Below are 22,966 nucleotides of genomic sequence, written 5' to 3'. Positions count from 1 at the left end.
GTTTATATGGGGCACCCCTATGGACCAGAGTCACACATCATTTTGTCTGTGATAGAGGAAGACTCTGTTTATAGAGAAATGATGACACTTTAATTATACTGCAACTGTCCCTCCATTATGCTGCCCCCCAACCCCTTGTTACTGTCCTGTACCAATTCTCTGAATATTCATTTCCTTTTTTTTTTGCCTACCCTGTGGTGGGGGAAAAGATTGCTACCACCAAGTCTTCCCACTTGAGTCGTAAGAGGCAACAGAAAAATGGGATGCGGGATAGGACAAGGAATCCTACCTGTAGACCCACAGGGGACATTTCCTAAAAAAAATTAGTCATAAGAGGGTCTAGGAGTTTTCCAATTAGTCCCCTAAGGTTTGGGTCTTTTAATGTGCGTGGATGTGGTACAGAGGAGGGTAAAAGGGAAGAGGTAGGCAGTATGTTTGTGAGAAGAAAGATGGATGTGTTGGCATTGAGTGAAATTAAGTTGAAAGGGTGGGTGAGTGTGAGTTTGGGAGTGTAATTGGGAGGTTCTCAGGAGTGAAGAAGGGAGGTTTCTTCAAAGTTGATGTGGATGAAGATGAAGCTGGGAAGGGAGATGTGGGTCTTTGTAAGTGTGTATGGGCCTAGTAGTAAGAAGAGCATAGAGGAAAAGGTGGCTTTTTGGATAGATATGAGTGCATAGAGGGATTAGGGAGAAATGTCAATGTAGTTGTATTGGGAGAACTTAATGCTAAGGTAGGAAATGAACAAATAGACAGAGTGATTGGGAAGTATGTAGTTCCAGGAAAAAATTGTAGTGGAGAGTTGATGGTGGAGATGTGTCTAGAAAGAGAGTTGATGATAGCAAATACAGTGTTTAGGAAGAAATTCAAGCATAAATACACATGGAAGAGGGTGGTGGATGGAAAGGTGGCAGATACAGCATTGATGGACTATATAGTGGTGAACAGGAGTATGGTAGGAAGAGTTAAGTATGTACATTTTCTAAGGGGAGAGAGTGGGGAAATATCAGATCATTTTCTGATGGAAGGTAAATTGAGAGTAGAGAATTGGTGGAGAAAGAGGAAAAGGGCAGAAGGTAGGGAGGTACTCAGAGTGAACTGTTTAAATGAGAAAGAAAAGGAAGAGTAGAAAAAGCTGAGAGAGGAGTGGGAGGTAGTGAAGGATAGAGCAGAACTAGGAATGGGGATGGTTCAAGGAGGAATTTATAAGGTGTACAAAGATGGTGTGTGGAACAAGGAGGATGGGAGGAAATAGCAGGAAGGGTAGTGAGTGGTGGGATAAGGAAACAAAGAAGGGTGTAGAAGAGAAGAAGTGAGCTTTCATAGATTGGTTACGAATTAGGACGAGGGAATCATATGAGAGGTACAAAGTAAAGAGAAGAGAAGTAAAGCACAAGATTAAGGAGGCAAAGAGGAGAGCAGAAGTGAAACAGGGTAAGAGTATGAAAAAAATGAAAGTAATAAAAAGATGTTTTGGAGAGAAATTAAAAGAGGAACAGGAGGTGAATCAAGTAGAGAAGAAATGGTAAAAGGTGCAGATGGAGAGATGATAATGGAAGAGAAGTCAGTGAGAGAGAGGTGGGCAGAGTATTTTAGGGAGTTGCTCAATGTGAAGGAGCATATGGAGGGAAAGATAGTTGAGTGAGGAAAATGGAGGAGAAATAAGGAAAGATGAAGTGAAGGCAGTTGTTAAGATGATGAGAGCAGGTAAGGCACCTGGTCTGGATGGATGCCATGCAGAATGTCTGAAGAAAGGAGGTACAGTTATGGTGGACTGGCTGGTGAGATTATTCAATGTTTGTTTAAGAGAGGGTAGAGTACTGGAGGAGTGCCTGTATAGTTCCACTTTACAAGGGAAAAGGGACAAGTGTGAGTAGTAGTTTCAGAGGGATCAGCATGTTGAGTGTAGTTGGGAAGGCTTATGGAAGAGTCTTGATTGAGAGGATTGATTAGGAGAGGAACAGAGGGAGTAATTGGTGAGGAACAGTGTGGTTTTAGGACAGGTAGTGGTTGTGTAGATCAGATTTTTGTGGTAAGACAGATATGTGAGAAAGCTATAGGAAAAGGTAAGGATGTTTTTTGGGCTTTTATGGATTTGGAAAAGGCTTATGACAGAGTAGACAGGAAGGCACTGTGGGAGGTATTGCAGATATATGGGATAGGAGGAAAGCTGTTAAGAGCAGTCAAGAGTTTTTACGAGAGTAGTAGAGCTTGTGTTAGGATTAGAAATGGAGAGAATGAATGATTTGAGGTAAAGGTGGGACTTCATCAGGTATGTGTTATGTCACCCTGGCTGTTCAATCTATACATGGATGGGGTGGTTCGAGAGGTGAATGCAAGGGTGGTGGGTGGGGGGTTGGAGATGGTTAAAGAAAATGGAGAAAAGTGGGGGATAAGCCAGCTGTTGATTGCTGACAACACTGCACTTGTAGCAGGATCAGAGGAGGGATTGAAGAAGTTAGTGACAGAGTTTCGGAAAGTGTGTGAAAGAAGGAAGTTGAAGATAAATGTGGGTATAAGTAAGGTGATGAGGTGTACAAGGGAAAAGATGGACAGCAGACTGGAAGTATGTATTAAGGGAGAGAGACTGGAGGAAGTGAATAGTTTTAGATACTTGGGTGCAAATGTGGCAGGGAAAGGGAAGAGTGGGGGTGTGGAAGATGTAGATTGAGAGAATTGAGTAAATGCCTTGGTGGATTAATAAGTGTAATGAGAAATAGACATTTTGGAATAGATGCTAAAAGGAGATTGTGTGAAGGAGTGATTGTGCTGACAGCACTGTATGGGTCAGAAACATGGAACATAAGAGAGGAAGAGAGGAGTTTGAATGTGTTTGAGATGAAATTCCTGAGAAGTATGATTGAGGTTACTAGGCTAGATAGAGTGAGAAATGAGGAGGAGAACGGGTGGAAATGGATTAGGGAGATAGGGTTGATGAAAGAGTATTGGGATGATTTGGACACATGGAAAGAACGAGTGAAGAAAGCTTAGTAAAAGGTGTGGAAGGAGTGAACATGAGGGGGCATCCTAGGATGAGATGGATGGATGGGGGAAAAGGGGCAATAGGAAAGAGGAATGTCTGTTGAGGAAGGATGGGAGAGGACATAAGGTAGGGGTGAATGGATAAGGGCTCTGTATGGATGATGCTGTGATGCATGAGGGGATGTGGGTGGGGGATGGGGGGTGAGGAAGTATGTATGAGAAATAAATTGATGCAGCCTGAAGGGATTTCTCCCCGTCTTCTCATTTTCTGCATGAGGAAACGGAAAGGGGGGGTTGCTGAATTAATGAACAGGCCTTGCTGTGGATGTGCTGTGTCTTGTGACACTCCCTCTGACCCAGGGCAGTGGACAAGATGCAGGGTAGACCCATCGTCGAGGAGGTGCCAATATAAGAGGAAGGGAAGAGGGTGGAGGGGAGTGGAATATGTGGGGGATGGAATGGGTGGGAGTGGCTTCTATGCCTTTTTCTTTGGGCTACCTCCCATGTAAGGGAGAAAAAGATGTATGTATGTATTCCAGAGTAACCCCACAGCACTTTGACATAGAAACAAGTAGACATACTGATTACAAAACAAGTTCCATTTATTACACTTGCTCTTGTGAGACAGTGCCCAGGGGATAGTATAAAATGGATGAATTGAATCAATCAATCTGTGGCTTAGGTTCTTTCTTGCAGGCCTTACCTTCAGTTTGTGAATGGAGTAGAGTACCACATGAATGATAGGATTACAGTGGCTGTTATGATAATTATTCAGTATTGGTTATTTGTAATTTATGTTGTATCTTCTTTAATGAACAGGGCAGCTAAGCCAGTGAATGTAAGCCTTGTATCAGTGACGGGGGTGACAGAAGCTTTTGAGAAGCAGCTGAAGGATGGAGCAGAATCTAAGGGCATTAAGGCTCACTTCAGCATGGATGACTCAGGGATCCTGAGCCTTGTAAATGTAGAGGCAGTCTTTGAGAAGAACATCACAGAAGAAGTGGAAGAGGAAGAGGAATCAACACTTTCCAAACTTGGTAGTACCATCAGTAAGCTGTTCTCAGGTACGGTGGTGGTGGGCTTGTTTGTTTTGTAGGACCTAATGTGACTTTTTCCATGTTATGTAATTGTTTGGTAACAATATGGAAATTACAAATACATGTTACTATAGTGCTCCTTTGAAATTAGTTATTTTGTTAGTGGATCACATTTGAAAAGATTCTCTCTGTCTTGTATTTTCTAGTTGAAAAGTGTATTTTTCCTATTCTGTTCTTGTATATGAAATGTTCAGCCCTTTTGTGTATTTATATGTGTAGTATTCAGTTCTATTGTTTCAAGGATGAGAACAACGTAACTGAATGCTACATACATCTAGACAGATAGATGTATTTAGTATTCATTTACATTGTTTTCATCCTTGAAAAGTGTCCCATCCTCAGGTGTTTTTCATAAGAATATTGGAAAGTTGGAAGGCTGAAAAATCTAGTATGGGCAGGAGATAGGGATGGCCCTTCATCCTTGAGGATCCAAGATGAAAGGGAAATGGGCAGCGGATTAGAGTGGGATGGTTGGGGAAGGGCATATTTCTTGGCTGGCAACCACAATTGTAAGGGGGAAGAAACCAGTTTGTATATAGATAACAAAAGCAAATGATATTAGAATGGGAAAGTAACTAGGCTCATGTATAAAATGATGTGGTGTTCATGATAAAACCAGTAAATTGTTTTCTTGCTGAAGGAGTTGATGTATTCACCTATGTGCTGAAAATCCCCATTGTGTCATTAGTGAAAATATAATTTTTATTGTCTGTCTCTGTATAGAATGTTTGGTAACCTTAGCTGAGTTTTTAAAGTATTTGATAATTTATATAAATCTTGCTGGGGATGTGCTGTGTCTTGCGACACTGCCTCTGACCCAGGGCAGTGGACAAGGTGCAGGGATGGCCCATCATCCAGGAGGTGCTTAGATAAGAGGGAGGGTGGAGTGTATTTAGGGATGGAATGGGTGGGAATGGTTTTATGCCTTTTTCTTTTTTGGCTACCTCCCTTGTAATACAAAACCAACCTTAAGTCATCACTTCCTATATTGAATTTAACTTGTAGTAAAAAAAAAAAGATCCTCTGCTGCTTCTCCTGTAGAATTTTACTCATGATTATAGTGAAAACAGGCATTGGCTGTCACTTCTTTCATGAAAAGTAACTCAAGTTTACTGTGAAAAAATGTCATTGCTTCTCCCAAGATGCAGCGGAAGCAGGATCTTGGATATAACATCTCTGATTGAATACAACTTAAAATTGTAGTGAAAACAGGTCCTCAGCTTTCACTTCTCAACTGAAATATTAACTAAAATTACAGTAGAAATGAATTCTTAGCTGTCACTTTTCTCATATAATTTAACAATAATGGAGAACCTTGTATACACTGGAAATTTAGAAGTTGTTTTGAAGATGTTAGAATTTGCCAGTATCTTGTATCTCCCCTCCAAAAAGAATTGTAGTATTTTTTAAATTCTCCTCTCACCTTCCATTACCCTTCTTATATATACCAAAGGCTTTCTTCACCCTTACACGGAGGTAGCCAAAAAAGAAAGGCATAGAAACCACTCCCACCCATTCCATCCCCACATACTCCCCTCCCCTCTACCCTCTTCCCTCCCTCCTATCTTATCACCTCCTGGATGATGGGTCATCCCTGCATCTTGTCTACTGCCCTGGGTCAGAAGCAGTGTCGCAAGACACAGCAAGGCCACTCCATTAAATCGGTGACCCCCCCCCCTCCGTCCCCTCATGCAGAAAAAGAGAAGACTGGGAGAAATCCCTTTGGGCTGCATCAATTTATTTCTCACATATACTCCCTCACCCCCTATCCCCCACCCACTCCCCCTCATGCATCACAGCATCATCCATACACAATCATTTTCCATTCACCCCTTTCTGTCATCTCCCATCCCTCCTCAACAGACATTACCCTCTTTCCCAATGCCCCTTTTACGCCATCCCATCCCATCCTTGGTCCCCCCCTCATGTTCACTTCTTCCACCTTTGCCTTCCACACCTCTTTTACTATTCTTTCTTCACTCGTTTTTTCCATGTATCTAAATCATCCCAATACTCTTTCATCAACCCTATCTCCCAACTCCCTCTCCACCCGTGTTCTCCTCCTCACCTCTTCATTCCTCACTGTATCCAACCTAGTAACCCCAATCATACTTCTCAGACACCTCATCTCAAATACATTCAAACTCCTTCTCTCTTCCTCTCTTATGTTCCATGTTTCTGCCCCATACAGTGCTGTCAGCACAGTTACCCTTCTTAAATCTCCTTCATTATTCCTAAGTCCACCTCTTCAGCACAGTATTGTCTCTAAAGATAGATATGCTGGTTACCATTGATGAAATATGAATGATATTGTATCACCCAGTTGTATCTTAATTGAAAAGTGTCTGACTTGATGAATATTAAGGGCAAGCCCCATCCTTCTATTTGTGGTTTGAGTGTTGACTGAATCCAACAGTGTGGCTGGGATGGTGATCCTAACATGGGGAGCTCTTTAGTTTATATGGAGGAGAGGATGGAATTTAATTACGTATACATAAAGGGGTGTACGAGTCAAAATATCCATTTAATGGCCCTCTCATCTTATTATCTCGTTAATGAATCATCCCTGTCCCCTTCCACACTGCTTTCCTTAAAGGCAATGCAGCAAAGCACAGCTCTTCCATAGCAAGGCCTGGTAGCTGGAACTGCTTTACCCCCACTGGTTCATTATATGATGAGCCTCCACTTTATCAACTCTCTTTATGGATGGAGCTGATAAGAAGCATTCTTTCAATGTGCATCATATATCATCTGTTCGCAACCTCCTTCCACTCACTCATATATATATATATATGTATATATATAATTTTTTTTTTTTTTTTTTTTTTTACCTCCATGCTGGCTGTCCTGCTCAGTAGATATTCCTCATGTATACACAGCTCCCTTCATCCACCCATCCATCTTATTCTTGATGTCTCAAGTTTACGCCATCCACTTTCACTTTCCTTGCTTATTTTTTTCATATGCCCAAACCACCTCGGTATTCTTTGATCTCCCCATCTACCAACTCTTTCCACTCCTGTTCTCAGCTTTACCTCCATATTTCTCACTCTATCCATTCTTGTCACACCTACCATACTTCTCAAACTCTCCATCATGAAAATGTTCAAACTCTTCCTTTCTGCCTCCTTCAAATTCCAGGTCTCTCTTCCGTATAGTGCCATGGGCACAAACATTCCCAGACCTTTATTTGGTTCTTTTACTGTATAATTCACCTCCACGTCCACTATTCACTGCCACATGTGACCTTAAATAGTGAGAACTCTACTTTTTCCAGCCTGTTGCCTTTTATATTTACATCCAGCCAACCTGCCACCATTATCTCTCTGTACATTTTATTACTTTACTTTTGTCCACTTTTGCATTGAAGGGAGTGGGTGGGGGATAGGGGGTTAGGGAGTGGTTATGTATTTATTTACCTAGTTGTATTTTGTGGGAGAAGACCTGTGCTTGTAGAGACCTACAGTTGTATCTTTCCACATCCAGTTCTTTCTTAAAGTCGTGTATAGTTTTATCACTCACTGTTTTCTCTTTCAATTTATTCCATGTATATATTGCTCTTATGTGGAAAGCTATTCTTTTTCAAATCTCTTCTGTAGCTGTCTTTCTTAAGTTTCTTCTTGTGTCCCCTTGTATTTCTTCTGTCCCATTTAAGTAGATCATCCCTGTCAAGGATTTCCATTCCATTCATAATTCTATTTATAGATATCAAATCACCTCTTTCTCTTCTCTGCTCCAGAGTTAATAGATTTAGTTTGTCCAATCTTTGTTCATATGTCAACATGCTTAGTGTTGGTACCATCTTTGTTAGTGCTCTTTGAATTCATTCCATTTTTTTTTTTTTTTTTTTTTCCCACTGGGTGTTCATACGTGATGCTGCATAATCTAATTTCGATCTTATCAATGTAACTAGGATTTTCTTCACCATTTCCTCATCCATGTAAGGCCACTTTCATTGATCCTATTAAGTTGTAGGTTTCTCCAACTATTTTGTTTGTCTGGTGTCATGTCATTTGAAATGATCACTCCTAGATCCCTTTCTGAATTTACTTTAACTTCTTTTGTTCCAATTTTGTATTTACTGGATATTCTATTTTTGCTTTTTCCAAATTCCATTATACTACATTTTTTTAATGTTGAAATTCACTTTGTTCTTTTTACTCCAATTCCAGACTTTGTTCAGATCTCCCTGAAAAGATTTACAGTCTTCTTCGTTACTCACTCTCTTCAATAGTTTTGCATCATCTGCAAAGAAGTTTATATAGCATTTAATTCCTTCATTCATGTCGTTTATATAAACAGCAAACATTATCAGAACCAACACAGAGCCTTTCGGGTACTCCACTTATCATGTCTACCCATTTTGAGTTCTTTTCTCTAAGTATCACTCATTTTTCTTCCTTTCAAGAACTCTTCCTTTCATTCCAATAATTTTCCTTGTATTCCACCTATTAGTTCAATTTTTCTTAGTTTTTTGTGTGGTACTTTGTCGAAAGCCTTTTGTAGGTCCAGGAAGGCACAATCTGCTCAGCCATCTCTTTCTTGTATTATGTCTAGCAATCTTGAGTAAAAGCATATTAAGTTTGTAGTACATGATCTTCCACTTCTAAATCCAGATTGGTTAGGGTTTAATATTTTGTTCTTTTGATTTGTTTTTAATAACTTTTGCTTATTTTTGCATTTGTGCTTGTAAGGGATACTGGTCTATAATTTGTTGGATTTTCTTTATTTCCTCCCTTATATATTGGTACAATATTAGCATTCTTCCAGTCTTGTGGTACTTTTCCTTTGAGTGAGAACTCAATTATCTTAAAAGAATGCATAGACGAACTCACAGACAAAATGTCTGTGAGTTCGTCTATGCATTCTTTTAATATCCAGTTTGCTATTCCGTCTAGCCCATGTGACTTTATGACATTGAGTTTCTTTATCTGGTCCCTTATTTCTTTCCGTGTCACCATTATTTCTTCCATTTTTGGGGATCCTTCCTGGTGACTACCATCCCACAATTGTGAGTTTTCAATGTTAAAAACAGACATAAAGTGTCTGGTCATTACTTCAGCCATTTCTACATCTGTGTATTCTTGATTTCCTTCACGCAGTTTTATTATTTCATGTTTGTCTTATAGTTTGTCGTTTACATATCTGTAGAACAGTTTAGGTTGATCTTTGCATTTTGCTATTATACCTTTTTCATTGTTTCTTTTTTCCTCTCCTCGTATGACTACGTATTCATTTCTCAGTTAATGTATGTTTGCCATTTAGTCTTTTTTTTTTTTTTTGTCTCTTTTCCATCTTTTCCAAGCTTTGTCTCTTCGATCTTTAGCATCACTACACTTTTTATTATACCAGCACTTTATGTACTCCCTTTTCTGTTTCTGCTTGGGCACATAAATATTTGTCTGTTCCCTCTTTATATATTTCTTTGAAAATTTTCCATTTCTCTTCAGTCTTTGTTTCATCATTTGCAAATTTTTCCCAACAGGCATTTTGAAAAAAAGTTCTAAGTTTTACAAAATCAGTTTTGTTGTACATCAATCTTCCTTCTCTATGTTTCTCATTCCTTCTTACCACATTTTGTTACTTTAGATCGATCTCTATTAATATGTGGTCACTCTTCCCAATTGGTGTTTTATAATTTATTTCTTCCACTATTTCTGGTTCAGAGGTGAATATCAAATCCCAAAAGGATTTCTCCCTACCTTCAATGTAATTACATGAAGGGATGGAGAGGAGGGGTCACTGATTAAATGAAGCAGCCTTGCTATGGATCTGCTGTGTCTTGCTGCATTGCTTCTGGCCCAGGGCGATGGTTGAGATGCAGGGATGACCCATCATCCATGAGGAGCCAAGATGAGAAGAAAGGAGGGAGGGGTGGAGTGGGTGGGAATGAAATAGATAGGAGTAGAATTATGCCTTTTGACTTTGGCTACCTTCCTTGAAAAGGGGGAAGAAGCCCTTGGTATATGTATTTACCTAGTTGTATCTTATATGAGGTACTAAGATAAAAGGGAGGGTGGAGGGGAGTGAAGTGTATTTAGGGATGGAATGGGTGGGAATGATCCTATGCCTTTTTCTTTTTGGCTACCTCCCTTGAAAGGGGGAAAAGGCCTTGGTATATGTATGTATGTATCTTTCGGGAAGGGGAGCTATGTATGTATGTATGTATTTACCTAGTTGTAATATACGGGTGGGGAGCTATGCTCGTGGTGACCCGTTTTTGTATCTCTCCGCATCAAGTTTTATCTTAAAATCTTGTATAGTGTTTGCACATACTGTTTTGTTGTCTAATTTGTTCCATGTATTTATTGCTCTGTGTGGGAAACTGTTCCTTTTCAAGTTTTTTCTATAACTATCCTTTTTCAATTTTTTTCCGTGTCCTCTCGTTTTACTGTTTTCCCACACTAACAGGTCGTTCCTATCTAAAACTTCCATTCCTTTCATTATTCTGTAGATAGTCAGCAAATCTCCTCTTTCTCTTCTTTGTTCCAGAGTTGGTAGGTTCAATTTGGATAGTCTTTGCTCATATGTTAGTTCAGCGAGTGTCGGTGCTAGTTTGGTTGTCGCTCTTTGTAATCTTTCTAGTTTCTTAATATTCTTTTTGGTACTGGGTGTCCAAAGTGATGCTGCGTACTCAAGTTTTGGTCTTATTAGTGTAGTTAGTATTTTCTTTATCATTTCTTCGTCCATATAAGCAAATGCCACTTTGATTGCTCTCAATAAGCTGTAGGTCTCTCCGAATATTTTATTTATATGCTTATCTGGTTTCATGTCCTTTCCAATCATCACTCCAAGATCTTTTTCATAGTTTGTTTTATTTATTTTTTCTTCCCCAATTCTGTAATCTTTTGATATTCTGTTTTTACTCTTTCCAAATTCCATTATACTGCATTTCTTAATATTGAATTTTACTTCCCACTTTTGAGTCCAATTCCATATTGTGTCCAAATCTTGTTGCAATGAGTTGCAGTCCTCTTCCGTTTTTACTTTCTTAAGTAATTTTGCATCATCTGCAAAAAAAATTATATAGCACTCCACTCCTTCATTCATGTCATTAATATATACGGCGAACATGATTGGGGCCAGTACTGATCCTTGCGGGACACCGCTTTTTACTGTATGTATGTACTTTTGCCCACACACCCTTTCAAACTCCTAAAGAAAATACTGCATATTCAAATTTATTTCCCACAGGCTCAGAAGATGAAAAGAAAGATGATAAAGACAAAGAAAAGGAAGCCGGCGGTGAGTCAGAATCTGATACTGAGTCTGAAAAGAAAGAAAAGAAAGATAAGGATAAAACCAGTGACAAGGGTAAGAATGGTGATAGCGCAAAAGAAACAAAGAAGGAAGAGAAAAAGAAAAAGGAGATGAAACCTAAGCTGGTGGTAGTTAAAGAAGAACTAAACTTTACTGAAGCAAGGCTCGACTTCCCTGATTTAACTCCAGAGCAGATGAAAACTTCAGTCAAAAGGTGAGCATAAGTTGTCTCAATTTTTTCCACTGCCATATGGTGAAATGGTAGGGGCTAAACCAGCTTTTACCATTGGTCCTTGCTGTAGAAGAAGGTTTCTCTATGCTGTAATGGGGGACAAGGCATCCCCAAAGTGCAGAGATGGGAAGGATGGTTAAGGGTTTTTTATTTGTGATGGGGGGGGGGGTGTAATCCCTGCCCTGTAAATGGAAAAGAGCCTTTGGTAGATATATGAATTGATGCCACCCGATAGGATTTCTTCATGTCTTCTCTATTTACTCATGAGTGGACAAAGAGGGAGGGTCACCATGTGCTGAAGCAGTTGGGATAAACAAGCTTTGGCGAATGAGCCGTGCCATTGAGGAGCTATATATTGCAATAAAAGAAACAATACAACAATATGTAGCACCTCAACAGTAGGACCCAATAACCAAAGCTGGTTTACCCCTACTGTTTGCACATGATGACCTTCCATGGAAGGGAGGGGTAGGAGAGGGGGGGAGTGGGTGCATATGTGTGAATGGTATTTTGATGCAGCTCAAATGGATTTCTTCCAGTCCTCTCTTTTTCTCCATGAGGGGATGGAGAGGTGGGGGTTGCCAATTAAGTGAAGCAGTCTTGCTGTGGATGTACTGCTGCTTGCTGCATTGCATTTGACCCAAGGCAGTCGGCAGATGCAGAGATGACCCAACATCCATGAGGAGCTGAGATGGGAGGAGTGAAAAGGGTGGTGGAGGGGAGTTAAATGGGTGAGAATAGGTACATGCCTTTGACTTAGTCAACTCTCTTATAAGAGGAAAAAGGCTCTTGGAATATAGTTTCTGACCCTGGCAGTGGGTAGGGGACAAGGATGGTACTGTGTCAACAAAGAGTTAATATAAAAGGGAAAACAGATGGATGAAGGGTGGGTGCATGCCGTGGTTAGCTAACTCTCTTATAAGGTGGGAAAAGGCCTTTTGTTATATAGATGGATATATGATGTACAGGAATGGTCAATTGTGATTTCTTATTTTAATTAGGTCAGTTGCAATATTGGAGTTTTTTTTTTATAGAAAATTATAGTTTGCACATTTGTATCTGCATTAAAATTCAATGTTTATATGCATACATGTATAAATATAATGGGACTAGTCATGGTCCTGCATTAGAGGAAAGTTGTATGTGTACATGTATAGATATAATGGGACCAGTAATTGTCCTGCATTAGAGAAAAATCTCTTTGCCTTCAAAATCCATCAACGCCCTCACCTTTATCATGAGACTGTACCTAAAGTCTGTTATCAAGTTCCACAATTTTTCTTCTATTCTTCATATGAGGATAATTTACAACTAATGACTACACCACTTCCATTCATTCAAAATTGTTTGAAATAGAAATGAACCTGCAACACTATCAACAGTTGAATGTTACTGCCCCGGCAGATCTCTGGGAGAACCTATGGACTTGCTGGCCACTATGGGGTTACAGTTTTTCAGGTAGTGAAAATCAAGGCAGCAATTATCTTAAATGTGCAATGTGTCTTATTTTGATCTTATACTTAATTTCTTTTCATATCTCTCCTCTTTAGAGTAGAGAACATCAATAAAGCAGAGAAAGCCAGGAAAGAGAAGGAAGCAGCTAGAAACACCCTGGAGAGTTACATCCTTGATGCTCAAGATAAACTGTGGCAGGAAGAATATGAAGCTGCATCCACAGATGATGAACGCACCAAAATTAGAGAAATGTGCTCACAGGTATTGTCCTTCTAACAGACTGTTTTAGCATGAATTAGTTTTAAGTACATTTGTCTAGGTGGAGGGGTGGACTGATTGTGCTGGCTATTTTTTGATGGGCTTTATGTACAATATGATGTGTGTGTGTGTGTCAAAGGTTGATTGGAGTAGGTAATAGATGACTTTGAGAGACCTTCAGTGATTTAGGTCTTCAGAGTGGCTTAGAGATGGGAAGAATGGAAGTGCGTGACTTTTGAAAGGAGCATTGGGTAATGTGAATGAGTGGAAGATGCAGCCTCTTCTCTTTATGTGGGTGGTAAGATGGGTAGAGTGATAAGGGAGTTAGTACTAAGTAAACTGAATTAAGCAAATGATTTAGTGAATGCAGTTGTAGTGTAGTGAGAAAGTGGGGGTCTGTTTGACAATGTGTTGGTTGACCAGGGAATTGGGAAGAAAACAAACAATGGTGGGATAGTAAAGGGTTCTGGGTGAAAACTGGTAGAGTGAGGGGAGACTGTCATAGAATTAGAGTTTTAAGTGTTAAAAGAAAAGAAAAAAGTTAAGGGATGGTAGTGGTGTTGGTGATGATGATGATGATGGCAATGATTATAACAACAACAATGATAGTGATGATGGATGCGTGAATTAATTAATTTAAGTGTCAGATATACAAAGAGGAAGTGTGAAGTGGAGTTCAAGGATTATGTACTTAAGGTTTGGGTGTGGTATAGTGACATATTTACAACATATGTGAATGAAAGGACAGAAGTAGCAAGTGTTTGGATGATATGATGCAGTTTGGTAGGTAATGGGAAGATGAGGTGTGAATAGCTTGGCAATAGATAATTATAGAAATCTGGTAAGAGAGAATCTTTGAAAAGAGAAATGAAGGTGGAAGTAGCTGAAAGTGAGGAGTGTTTCACTCTTGCAAAGAAATTGGTCTGGGATTCAACTAGGGGCTGCAAGGTAAGCCATGAAGATAGTTGAAGGGGGACAAGAGTCTAATGCAGAAGGAAAGTGTGAAGAAGTTAATCAATTTATGGCCTTGGATATTTCATGCGTAAGACCTGCAGCCCTAAAGAAAGTAGGGATAGCAGAAATGCTTTAAGGGGCTACGAGTCAAATTGGGGATGTGAAAGTAAGACAGTTTAGATGTTGAAAATCTGGGATAAAAGAATGGAAAAGAAATGTGTGTTGTAGAAATCTAGAGAGCAGTATTTGTGATAATGAAGGGTAGGGTAGGAAGAATAGATGTTGCATATGGTGAGCAAGATGCTCTTTCGGGGGAAATTGTGGGGGTAATGATTGTGTGGTAATAAGGTTTGGAGAATGTAGTTGTTCAGTTGAGTTTAAGAGGAACAAATCACTTGTTGCAATCTGCTTATTTTCCATTAGTGGATGGGGCAGGATAAAGCAATATAATATAAGCCATAGCAAAAGGGTTGAAAAGATTGTGTGAAATGTTACTCCAGGACACATAGAAGTGTTAACACCTTTCTTACCATGGGGATGCAACACAGATCACTAAGATTGCCTGGCAGCAGTCAGAATAGAAGGAACAGTGGAAGGAGTTAACCTACAAGGAAGAACCACAAATGTAAAGAGTAGCTCAGCATTGGTCAGAATAAGAGGAAATGAGCCATTTAGTACAGAAAGGTATTCATTAAATGCATGGTGAAGGTGGTACAGGGCCAACCAGATGAAGACCAAAAAGGATTTAGAATGGGGAACATTTATGTAGATCAGGTTTCTATATTGAAGGGTGATGGGTGATAGATGGAAGAATTATTATGGGGAATGATTGTATGGGTAATATGACTGAAGGCTATAAGATTGTCTTGGCTTGAATGGTAGGTGCGAGAGCATACTTGGTAAAAAGGTGAATGTATGTGCATGGGTTATGACAGATGGAAGAAGGGTAAGGAACATGGAAAGCAGACAATATAGATTATGATTTTTGTAAGCATTATTTTTTAGTTTATAATTTATGAACAAAATGTTCAAGTAGACTAAGGTTGATCTTCTTCCACCCCAGTTAGATGAATGGATATATGAAGATGGTTTCGATGAGGAGGCTTCTGTATACAAGGAGAAATTAAGTGCATTGGAGAAGTTGGTGGAACCAATCAAGGAGCGGGTGCATGAACATCGTGAGCGTCCAGAAGCTCTTCAGGCAAGACATTTTATGATTATGGTCTTCTTCTTCTCCTTTGTTGTTCTTCTTCTTTTTATTCTGTTGTGGTTTATTTGCAGACAATATAATATATGGATTAGGTTAATGCACTGGATTGGACAGATCTGTCTAGATGTTAAGAGCACATTTTCATATCACAAAGACTCGTTGTTGCAAGGGCATAATGGTGCTTTTTATGGGAGAGGTGTGAGGCTGGGTGGGTCAACTCCAAGTCAGTCAGCCCAGGGTGCCAGATTTAGACGCAGTCAGAAAAACACCAGACGTGACAAATAGTCATGGGGGCAAGGATGTGCCAGATTATCTGTGATACTTTAACCAAACTCAGTATTTCACAAGATAAGATAGTACATTTTAACACATTAAATGTATATATATTTTTTTAATAAAAATAACTTATTTTAAAATTAATTTCATTACATTCCTTTGTTCTGCCACAGTCACATTGATGCTTTTATTTATTCATTCATTTATTTATTTATCAACTTTTTGTTTTTGCATGGTCATTTATTTATTTTTATTTTATTTTTCTTATGCTTTTGGCCAAATACAGTTCTTCCCAGATTTTATTCTGACTAATCCTAGACACTTTTCTGTAGCCTTTTGGCTAGAGAATAAAGTTGTTGCATTAACCAGAAATAAAATCTGTGAAGATCAAGCTGAAAGGGTTAAGCCAGTAGTAAACGTAGTAAAAGTAGTGTTGAACAGAATGGATAGACTTTTAAGAAAATATATAGTGGCAACAGTTGAAATGGCAATAGATCAGTACCCCAGGACTATTTGAAACTATTTATTTTTTATTAATTTTTAAGGTGTTTGATACTTTAAGTCTGGGAGCACCCCTGACCTCTGTATTGTCTTGACACAAACCATAAATAAACAAGAGAAGTGTGCCATCAGGTTGGAGGGACAAGTTCAATTTTGAGTGGGTGTATGTTTTGACTTGGCCACCTCCAAAATAGCAGGGAAAAGGGCTTTGGTATATTAAAGTTTGGTAGCATGCTAGGTAGCTGGGCAGACTAGGGCACCAACATCTGGGGGTGAGAACTCGGAGATAGATGTTTCAAATATGCTCAAGTCAGTGCATGGTGGGAAAGTCTGATAAAGGTATTCATGCCTACCACCTTGCAGTGCTGGTAATGGCTGAAATATTGAGGGAAAAATTAGAGTTGCTTCAGAGTGAAATAATGGAAAGTTTATACTATTGTATGAAAGGGTTAACCAAAACAAGTTTGTAAAGAATGTGATGGGAAAGTAAATTAAACTTTGAATATTAATTAGTAATGGAACAAAATTATATGATAATGGTTAGGGTATTAAGTTGCTATTAATGTATAAGGGTTATGTTTATTTTTACTTCATAACCCTGAAATTGCATTTATTCTGGTTTAACATCACAGAATTCCCGCTCTGCAAGGACAGTACCTTATGAAGGACTTTTAGAAGCATAAAAATTTAATATAGTATGCCCTTACTATAAACTTGCTCATCACTATGCAGCCTCATACATTCTCCACCCCTGACTTTTCACCCAAGTAGTGGTATCCAATTGGAGGTTATCAAAGCTGAATTAAATTGCTTGGCAATAGCCAAAATAAATCAATAATAAGAATGGTTCATGCCTTCTATGAGTTAGTCAAGATGGTTACCTTTGAAGAGCAAAGGGGTTTCTCTCAGCTTAATGAAACTGTTTGGCAGCAAGCAGAAGAATATTTAGGAAAATTCCCTACCACCTAAAAGTTAATAAAAAATATATAGGTAAGGGGAGGCTCCAGGAATAAATCCAGTATCAGTTAAAATTACTCTAGATAATGCATCAATTATCCCATTCTGTCTCAAGGTAGTTCCCAGCTGATTGAGCTCATGTAGTGTTTGTAACAGTAGTTACTGGTTTTCTTTGGGCAAAATAGACCAATTTTGTTTGTCACATATTTACCTATGCACATACTTAATATGAATACAGGTGCAATGAAATGTGGGTTTGCACACACACACACATACACATACATGCATGTATGTAAAAGTTGTAGGCATCAAGTGAAGAGGGCAACAACCTCAAGAAGAGTAGGTGTTGGAGGTAAGGAGATTTAGAACTTTCAATTACTTTACCTGCAGTGAACATTGCATCTTAATCCCTCACCTCCCTTATTTTTATTTACTTTATTTTCTATTTCTTTTTCACACTAATCCAGGATAATTCAGCATGCATTTTCTACTCACACACATACTATACCCAATTAAACTTCCTCTTACTCATTTCATTGAATTACTCTAATGTAAAATGTGGCATACAAGTCAACCTGGTTTATAAATTGACTTCAAGATTTTAAGTTAAAAATTCTGGGCTAGGACTATAGTTATCAGAAAGATTGACCATCCAAACATAAAATAGGCTACTGGGATGGCAAAACATTAATACTGAATTTGTGTTACTATATTAATCTTGTGTAACACAAGTTTTAGTTACAAATATGTGTGTTAGTCTGCTAGAATGAGGAATGAAGACCTATGGAAAAGGCATTAGATAAAGGTGGTTACTATTATGATTAACCAACATATGGTAATGGCTCTCACTTTATGTATGCCATACAAATTTTTCAGGTCTAGAAATTCAAATTGTATGCCACTGTTTACAGTAGTTAGGAAGATTATTTCAACCTTTGTGTCAACCCCCTGGGAGGAATCTATGAATAGATGGCACCAACCTAGATATCCCACATGTTGACAGCTTAGGTATCATCTAGGTTTCCCTAACTTCCTTTATTAATCAATTTCTTAAAGGTTGTTGTAGTCTTAATTGCAATGTGTTTTGTAGAACAACACCTACCAGCTCCTCTCAGATATCAACCTAACTGAGAAATCACTCTCAAGACAAGTAAGGACCACACTGGTATGACTGCATTCTGATCACAACCCTGCATGAAGACACTACTAACACAGAATGGGCTTGATTCTAACTGCTCTAGATGCACCACCACACAAGACACTGAACACCTCAGTCAATGCTGCTTGACTCTCACAGTCTAGACAACAACACAAAATCTCTGGACAATTTATGGGCTAAACTGGCTGTGGCCAGTTACCTGTAGGCTGAGAGTGCTGTAAGAAAGACCTAGGGTAATAGATTGACTACACTTTATCTTTGCTAAAGCTGGTATCTGGGTGTTGACAACATTGAATTGTTTATCAGTTTTCTTTCTACTTATTTTGTGACACAGGTGCATGCTGTGTATGTTCTTTAATCCAGTAAGACATGATGGCTAGCTTACCACCCACAGTAGCTGGCAACAGTCCTTGGGACCTCCCATAGGTCTCACCAGCTTAGTAGTAATTGACAGTTGTCAAGTCTCCTTAAGCGAAAAGGTGTAGGAAATAAAGTGAAGTTAATAGTGATCTTGGGCCTGTCCTAGAGACTGGCTGCACTCAAGGCTACACAAGATGGGGGTGAGGTTATTGACAGCTTTAGAATTCTAGATGGGTGGCTGAGAGATGATTATCTGACAGTCTTCTTGTATAACTATTACTTGCAATAACAGTCATGAATCCATATTTACAATGAACATTTATATGAATACATACATATACCAATAGCTTTTCCCCCTTACAATGGAAATAGCCAAAAAACAAAGGCATAAAATCCACTTATACACATTCCATCCCCACACATACCACTCTTGTCATTCCCCCTCCCTCCCTCCCTCCCTCCCTCTTATATGAATAAGCCTTTATATTATAAAGGGTTTGTTTACAATGTAGACCTGTGACCCAAAGCTATTTATCTCCCTCTGTTCCCCAGAAGATATCAAATGAGGACAGCAGTAAATAACATGTTCAATGTGATGGCATGCCTTATACATTTTATTATGCTTGACATGTGATGGTTTCATTCAGTTTGGAGTTAGCATCATGTTTTGACTTGGTGACCCCTTTTTTAAGGGGGGAAAAGGCCCTTTGGTATGCATTTATGTAGCATCATATTGATCCTTTTTATCTTTGTCACAGTTTATATATATATATATATTTCTGTCATGACTTTATTTTCTGCAGAACAGCTGTGCACATTGAATAGTTAACAACTTGAAATTGTTTTCCAAGCACGTATCCTTATGTTTTGGATGCTCATTAGTTATTGCCTTGAAGAATGACTAAATACAGTTGATGTTTTCCCAACTTCTTGTCAGTTTACTGTCATTTATTATGTTCCTTCTGTCCAACTCTTGGATTTGTCACTGTTGTACAGGCTCTAGTGATCACTTCTTTTGAATAACTTTTGGACCAATATCATGATCATGGCTGGATACCATGAGGCTGTGGGCCTCGCTCAAGAAAGAGCTAAGGTGACCTGATTATCATCCTTTTGATTGAAGGAAACTCGATGGCATTACTTTTGACCTCCCATGAAATAACTGCTTCAGTGTCCAGGACTTTGCCATTAGAACAGTTCTTCTCTCATCAACTTCTATCAAACATATTGTTTTAATTTTTTTCTCTGTATATTCTCCTCATATATCTATTATTTTTTATCTCCATTACCTGTGTATAAATATGTGTGTGTACATATATTAATGTGCCATATAACCCTTTTATCTTGTATGCCTTGTGCTTCTTGTAAGTGTCATTAATTTTTCCATAATCTTCTCTTTAAACTTTAAGTATTATCCTTTTTTCATGGTAAAAACTAGATCCTTATTTACCATCCTTTTTCTACCCATGTTTGACCTTCCCCACCTGACCTTGACATATTTTTTTGTATCCATTTGCTACAGTGACATAATTTTTTAGGCTTGTGTTCAGCTAAGGAGTGGAGTCAGAGTAGAGTAGGGTTGTGATCATTCAAAACTACCCCATTTCAAAGCAGGTGTTTCACTCACCACCATGTAATATTCTAGTAGCAGTCCAAACATAAATCTTGAAAGTACTTCAATACAACAAAGAAGATACCCTTCTATCTACATTTTCAGATACAGTATTTAATTAAGACTTGGGATGAATTGAAAACAAAAAAATGAATCTGGTGTTTATAAGCATAGACACACCTTCATGAGGAATGAAGACCTATGGAAAAGGCATTAGATAAAGGTGGTTACTATTATGAATATGTAGAACTATAAACATAACTGTCATTGTGACAGCTACAAGTTCTGGAAGTCAGTTGAAACTTGCTGATCATTCAAAAAATATTGTAACCCATTCATGCTTAGTTTTCCATCAACTAAATAATGTTCTCTGATATTGGCCAGAATAAAATATCTTGAGGTGCAGCATGGGCACAAATGGAAAAATTTCAACACATTATGGCAAACCAAAGTATCAAAACAATTGAGATGGAGAAAATAAAAGAAATATACAGAATGATACTTGTAGTTATGATGGTTTCACTTGGATAAAGCATAATTTTAGAAAAAAAAATACTGAAATATGATGTATACTCATAGTATTGTACCTGAAGCAAGAGCAGAAATTGAGGTGAAGAAGCAAGTTTTAGATTATTGGTCATCTTTTGCAGAGTTGAACAAATTATGTTGAAAATATTCTATAAGAAGAAGGACATTAATTTTCAATATAACCTTCCTATACTGGAGATATAAATGTGAAGATCTTGCCATTATTTGAATATTGCAAGCTAGCACATTTGAGATTTTTCACCATGCTCAAGTCAAATGAAAATTGTTCAGAAAGATGGAGCTCTACAAAGTAAGAATTTATATCTCTGCCAAGGATCTCTTCTTCCCTTATCAATATAAATTCTTACTCTGTAGAAAGAAAAAAAAAAAGCTTACAAGGTCATTGGATTGAAATCACACAAGAATTTTTGCAGCTGCTATAAAGAATGCAAACAAGAATTTTCATGGCCATTAGAAAGAGTTTAAAGAATCTACATGGCCATCAGAAAAAATTAAATTAAAGCAAAAATTCATGTCCTTTGGAAGGAATTTGACACAAGAATATGTAGCCATTTAAGAAAATTTTATTTATTTTATTGATTGATTTATTTTTATTTATTTTATTTTATTTTTCATTTATTTTTATTAATCTATTTTTATTTATTTTCATTTTATTTATTTGTTTATATATTTTTTATTCTTCAATTTTTTTTTTTTTTTTTTTTTTTTTTTTTTTTTTGTTGTTGTTGTTGTTGTTGTTGTTGGAGAGAATTTTTCTTAAATTGATCTGGCTGTTTGAAAGGTCTTCCAGCCTGGTGTTCATAGCAATGCCCAAAAGGGAGGTGGCAGGGTATGATACACAACTGAATAAAGTAACATGGCACCAGCCAGAATAAAATGGTAAGTGCCACAACTTCCATCCTTATCCTTTCCCTTGCTTGACTGTTCCCTCACTCTAGCCCACTCCTCTTGCTCCTGTGCTCACTTGTTTGTGTGCACTCCACCCCCCTTCATAACCCACTCACTCCCTCTCTCCTATGCCCATATTTTATGACACCCCTGCCCTTGTCATTGTTCACTCCCATATTTCTGCATTCCTTCCTTCCCAATCCCATTCTCCCATCCTGTCCCTTCCATCTGCAACCTTCCATTCCTTTTTCCTACCCATTCCCTCCCACCCACTTCTTCATGAACCTTGTCCTCACGTCTTTATTCCACCTCTTGTCCTATTTGTTCCTCCCACCCCAGCTTCCCACCCCATCTCCTAGATATTTCTCCTGCCCCTTCTTTCCACTCCCCTTTCTTCTGACCCCCTTTCATTCCAACCCCACTTCCTTCCAAACTACCTTTTCATCTACTTTCCTTTCATCACCCTCTCCTTCTATACCCTTTCCTGTCACCCTGCTTCCTTCAGCTTTTTTCTCTTCCAACCACCATTGACACCTTTTTCCCCAATATATTTTGTTGATATTCATGTTCATCATTCTTTGCTTTTGCCCACAGGCCTTGCGTGATATGATCAATGCGTCATCAACCTTCATGCAGAGAGCACAGGAACCTCCACCAGAAGAAAGGTGGTTTACTGAAGTTGAACTACAGAGTATGGAGAAACTTATTGTTGACACAGAAGTAAGTCAAGACACTTAAAATGACAAATGAGAGAATATTCTCAAAGCCAAGTCTCTCAGTAGCTATTTGAAGTTTATTCCTAAACAGTGTTTCCAAGTCAATCAGTCCATTGCCCCTAGTCTTTTATGTTCACAAACTTTAGAAATTTTTGAAATTTTGTAATTCAATATTTTATGTAGAACTAGTGAAGTATCTCACTCCTTGTATGCTCAAATGATGTGGGCATTGAAGGGTGGGTCATAGTTTTACAGTGTATATGTATTGTATCAGTAAAAAAAAATTGACATAAATATGGAAAGTTTCATCATTGTCTAGGAAATTTTTACATGTCTGAAAGTGAGACATGGGTGATGAGTGTAAGAGAGATCATGTGGAGGTGGTGAAAATGAAAAGACTGATTGTTGTGTAGAGTTATGATAAAGTAATAAACAGCAGGAATTGTGTAAGGACTGGGGAGCGGATTGGGAGTGACAGCAGAACAAACCAGCCAGAAGTGGTA

General features: G+C 38.4%; 1 protein-coding gene across 5 annotated transcripts in view; it reads left to right on the top strand.

Moving 5' to 3' along the window:
* Positions 1 to 22,966, top strand: part of Grp170 (hypoxia up-regulated Grp170 co-chaperone protein) — a 65,716-nt gene that overhangs the window by 35,830 nt on the left and 6,920 nt on the right. For all 5 annotated transcript variants that reach the window (XM_076187709.1, XM_076187831.1, XM_076187612.1 and 2 more), the window contains 5 exons: positions 3,799 to 4,043; positions 11,271 to 11,550; positions 13,119 to 13,284; positions 15,299 to 15,436; positions 22,342 to 22,467. In XM_076187709.1, coding sequence (XP_076043824.1) covers positions 3,799 to 4,043; positions 11,271 to 11,550; positions 13,119 to 13,284; positions 15,299 to 15,436; positions 22,342 to 22,467 — 955 coding nt within the window. The remainder of the gene's footprint in view (positions 1 to 3,798; positions 4,044 to 11,270; positions 11,551 to 13,118; positions 13,285 to 15,298; positions 15,437 to 22,341; positions 22,468 to 22,966) is intronic.

The sequence above is a fragment of the Oratosquilla oratoria genome, chromosome 1, assembly GCF_046742065.1.
Source record: "Oratosquilla oratoria isolate Oo_2021 chromosome 1, ASM4674206v1, whole genome shotgun sequence".
Lineage (NCBI taxonomy): Eukaryota > Metazoa > Arthropoda > Malacostraca > Stomatopoda > Squillidae > Oratosquilla > Oratosquilla oratoria.
Note: the sequence above shows the minus strand (reverse complement) of the source record. Positions and strands in the feature narration are given on the sequence as shown.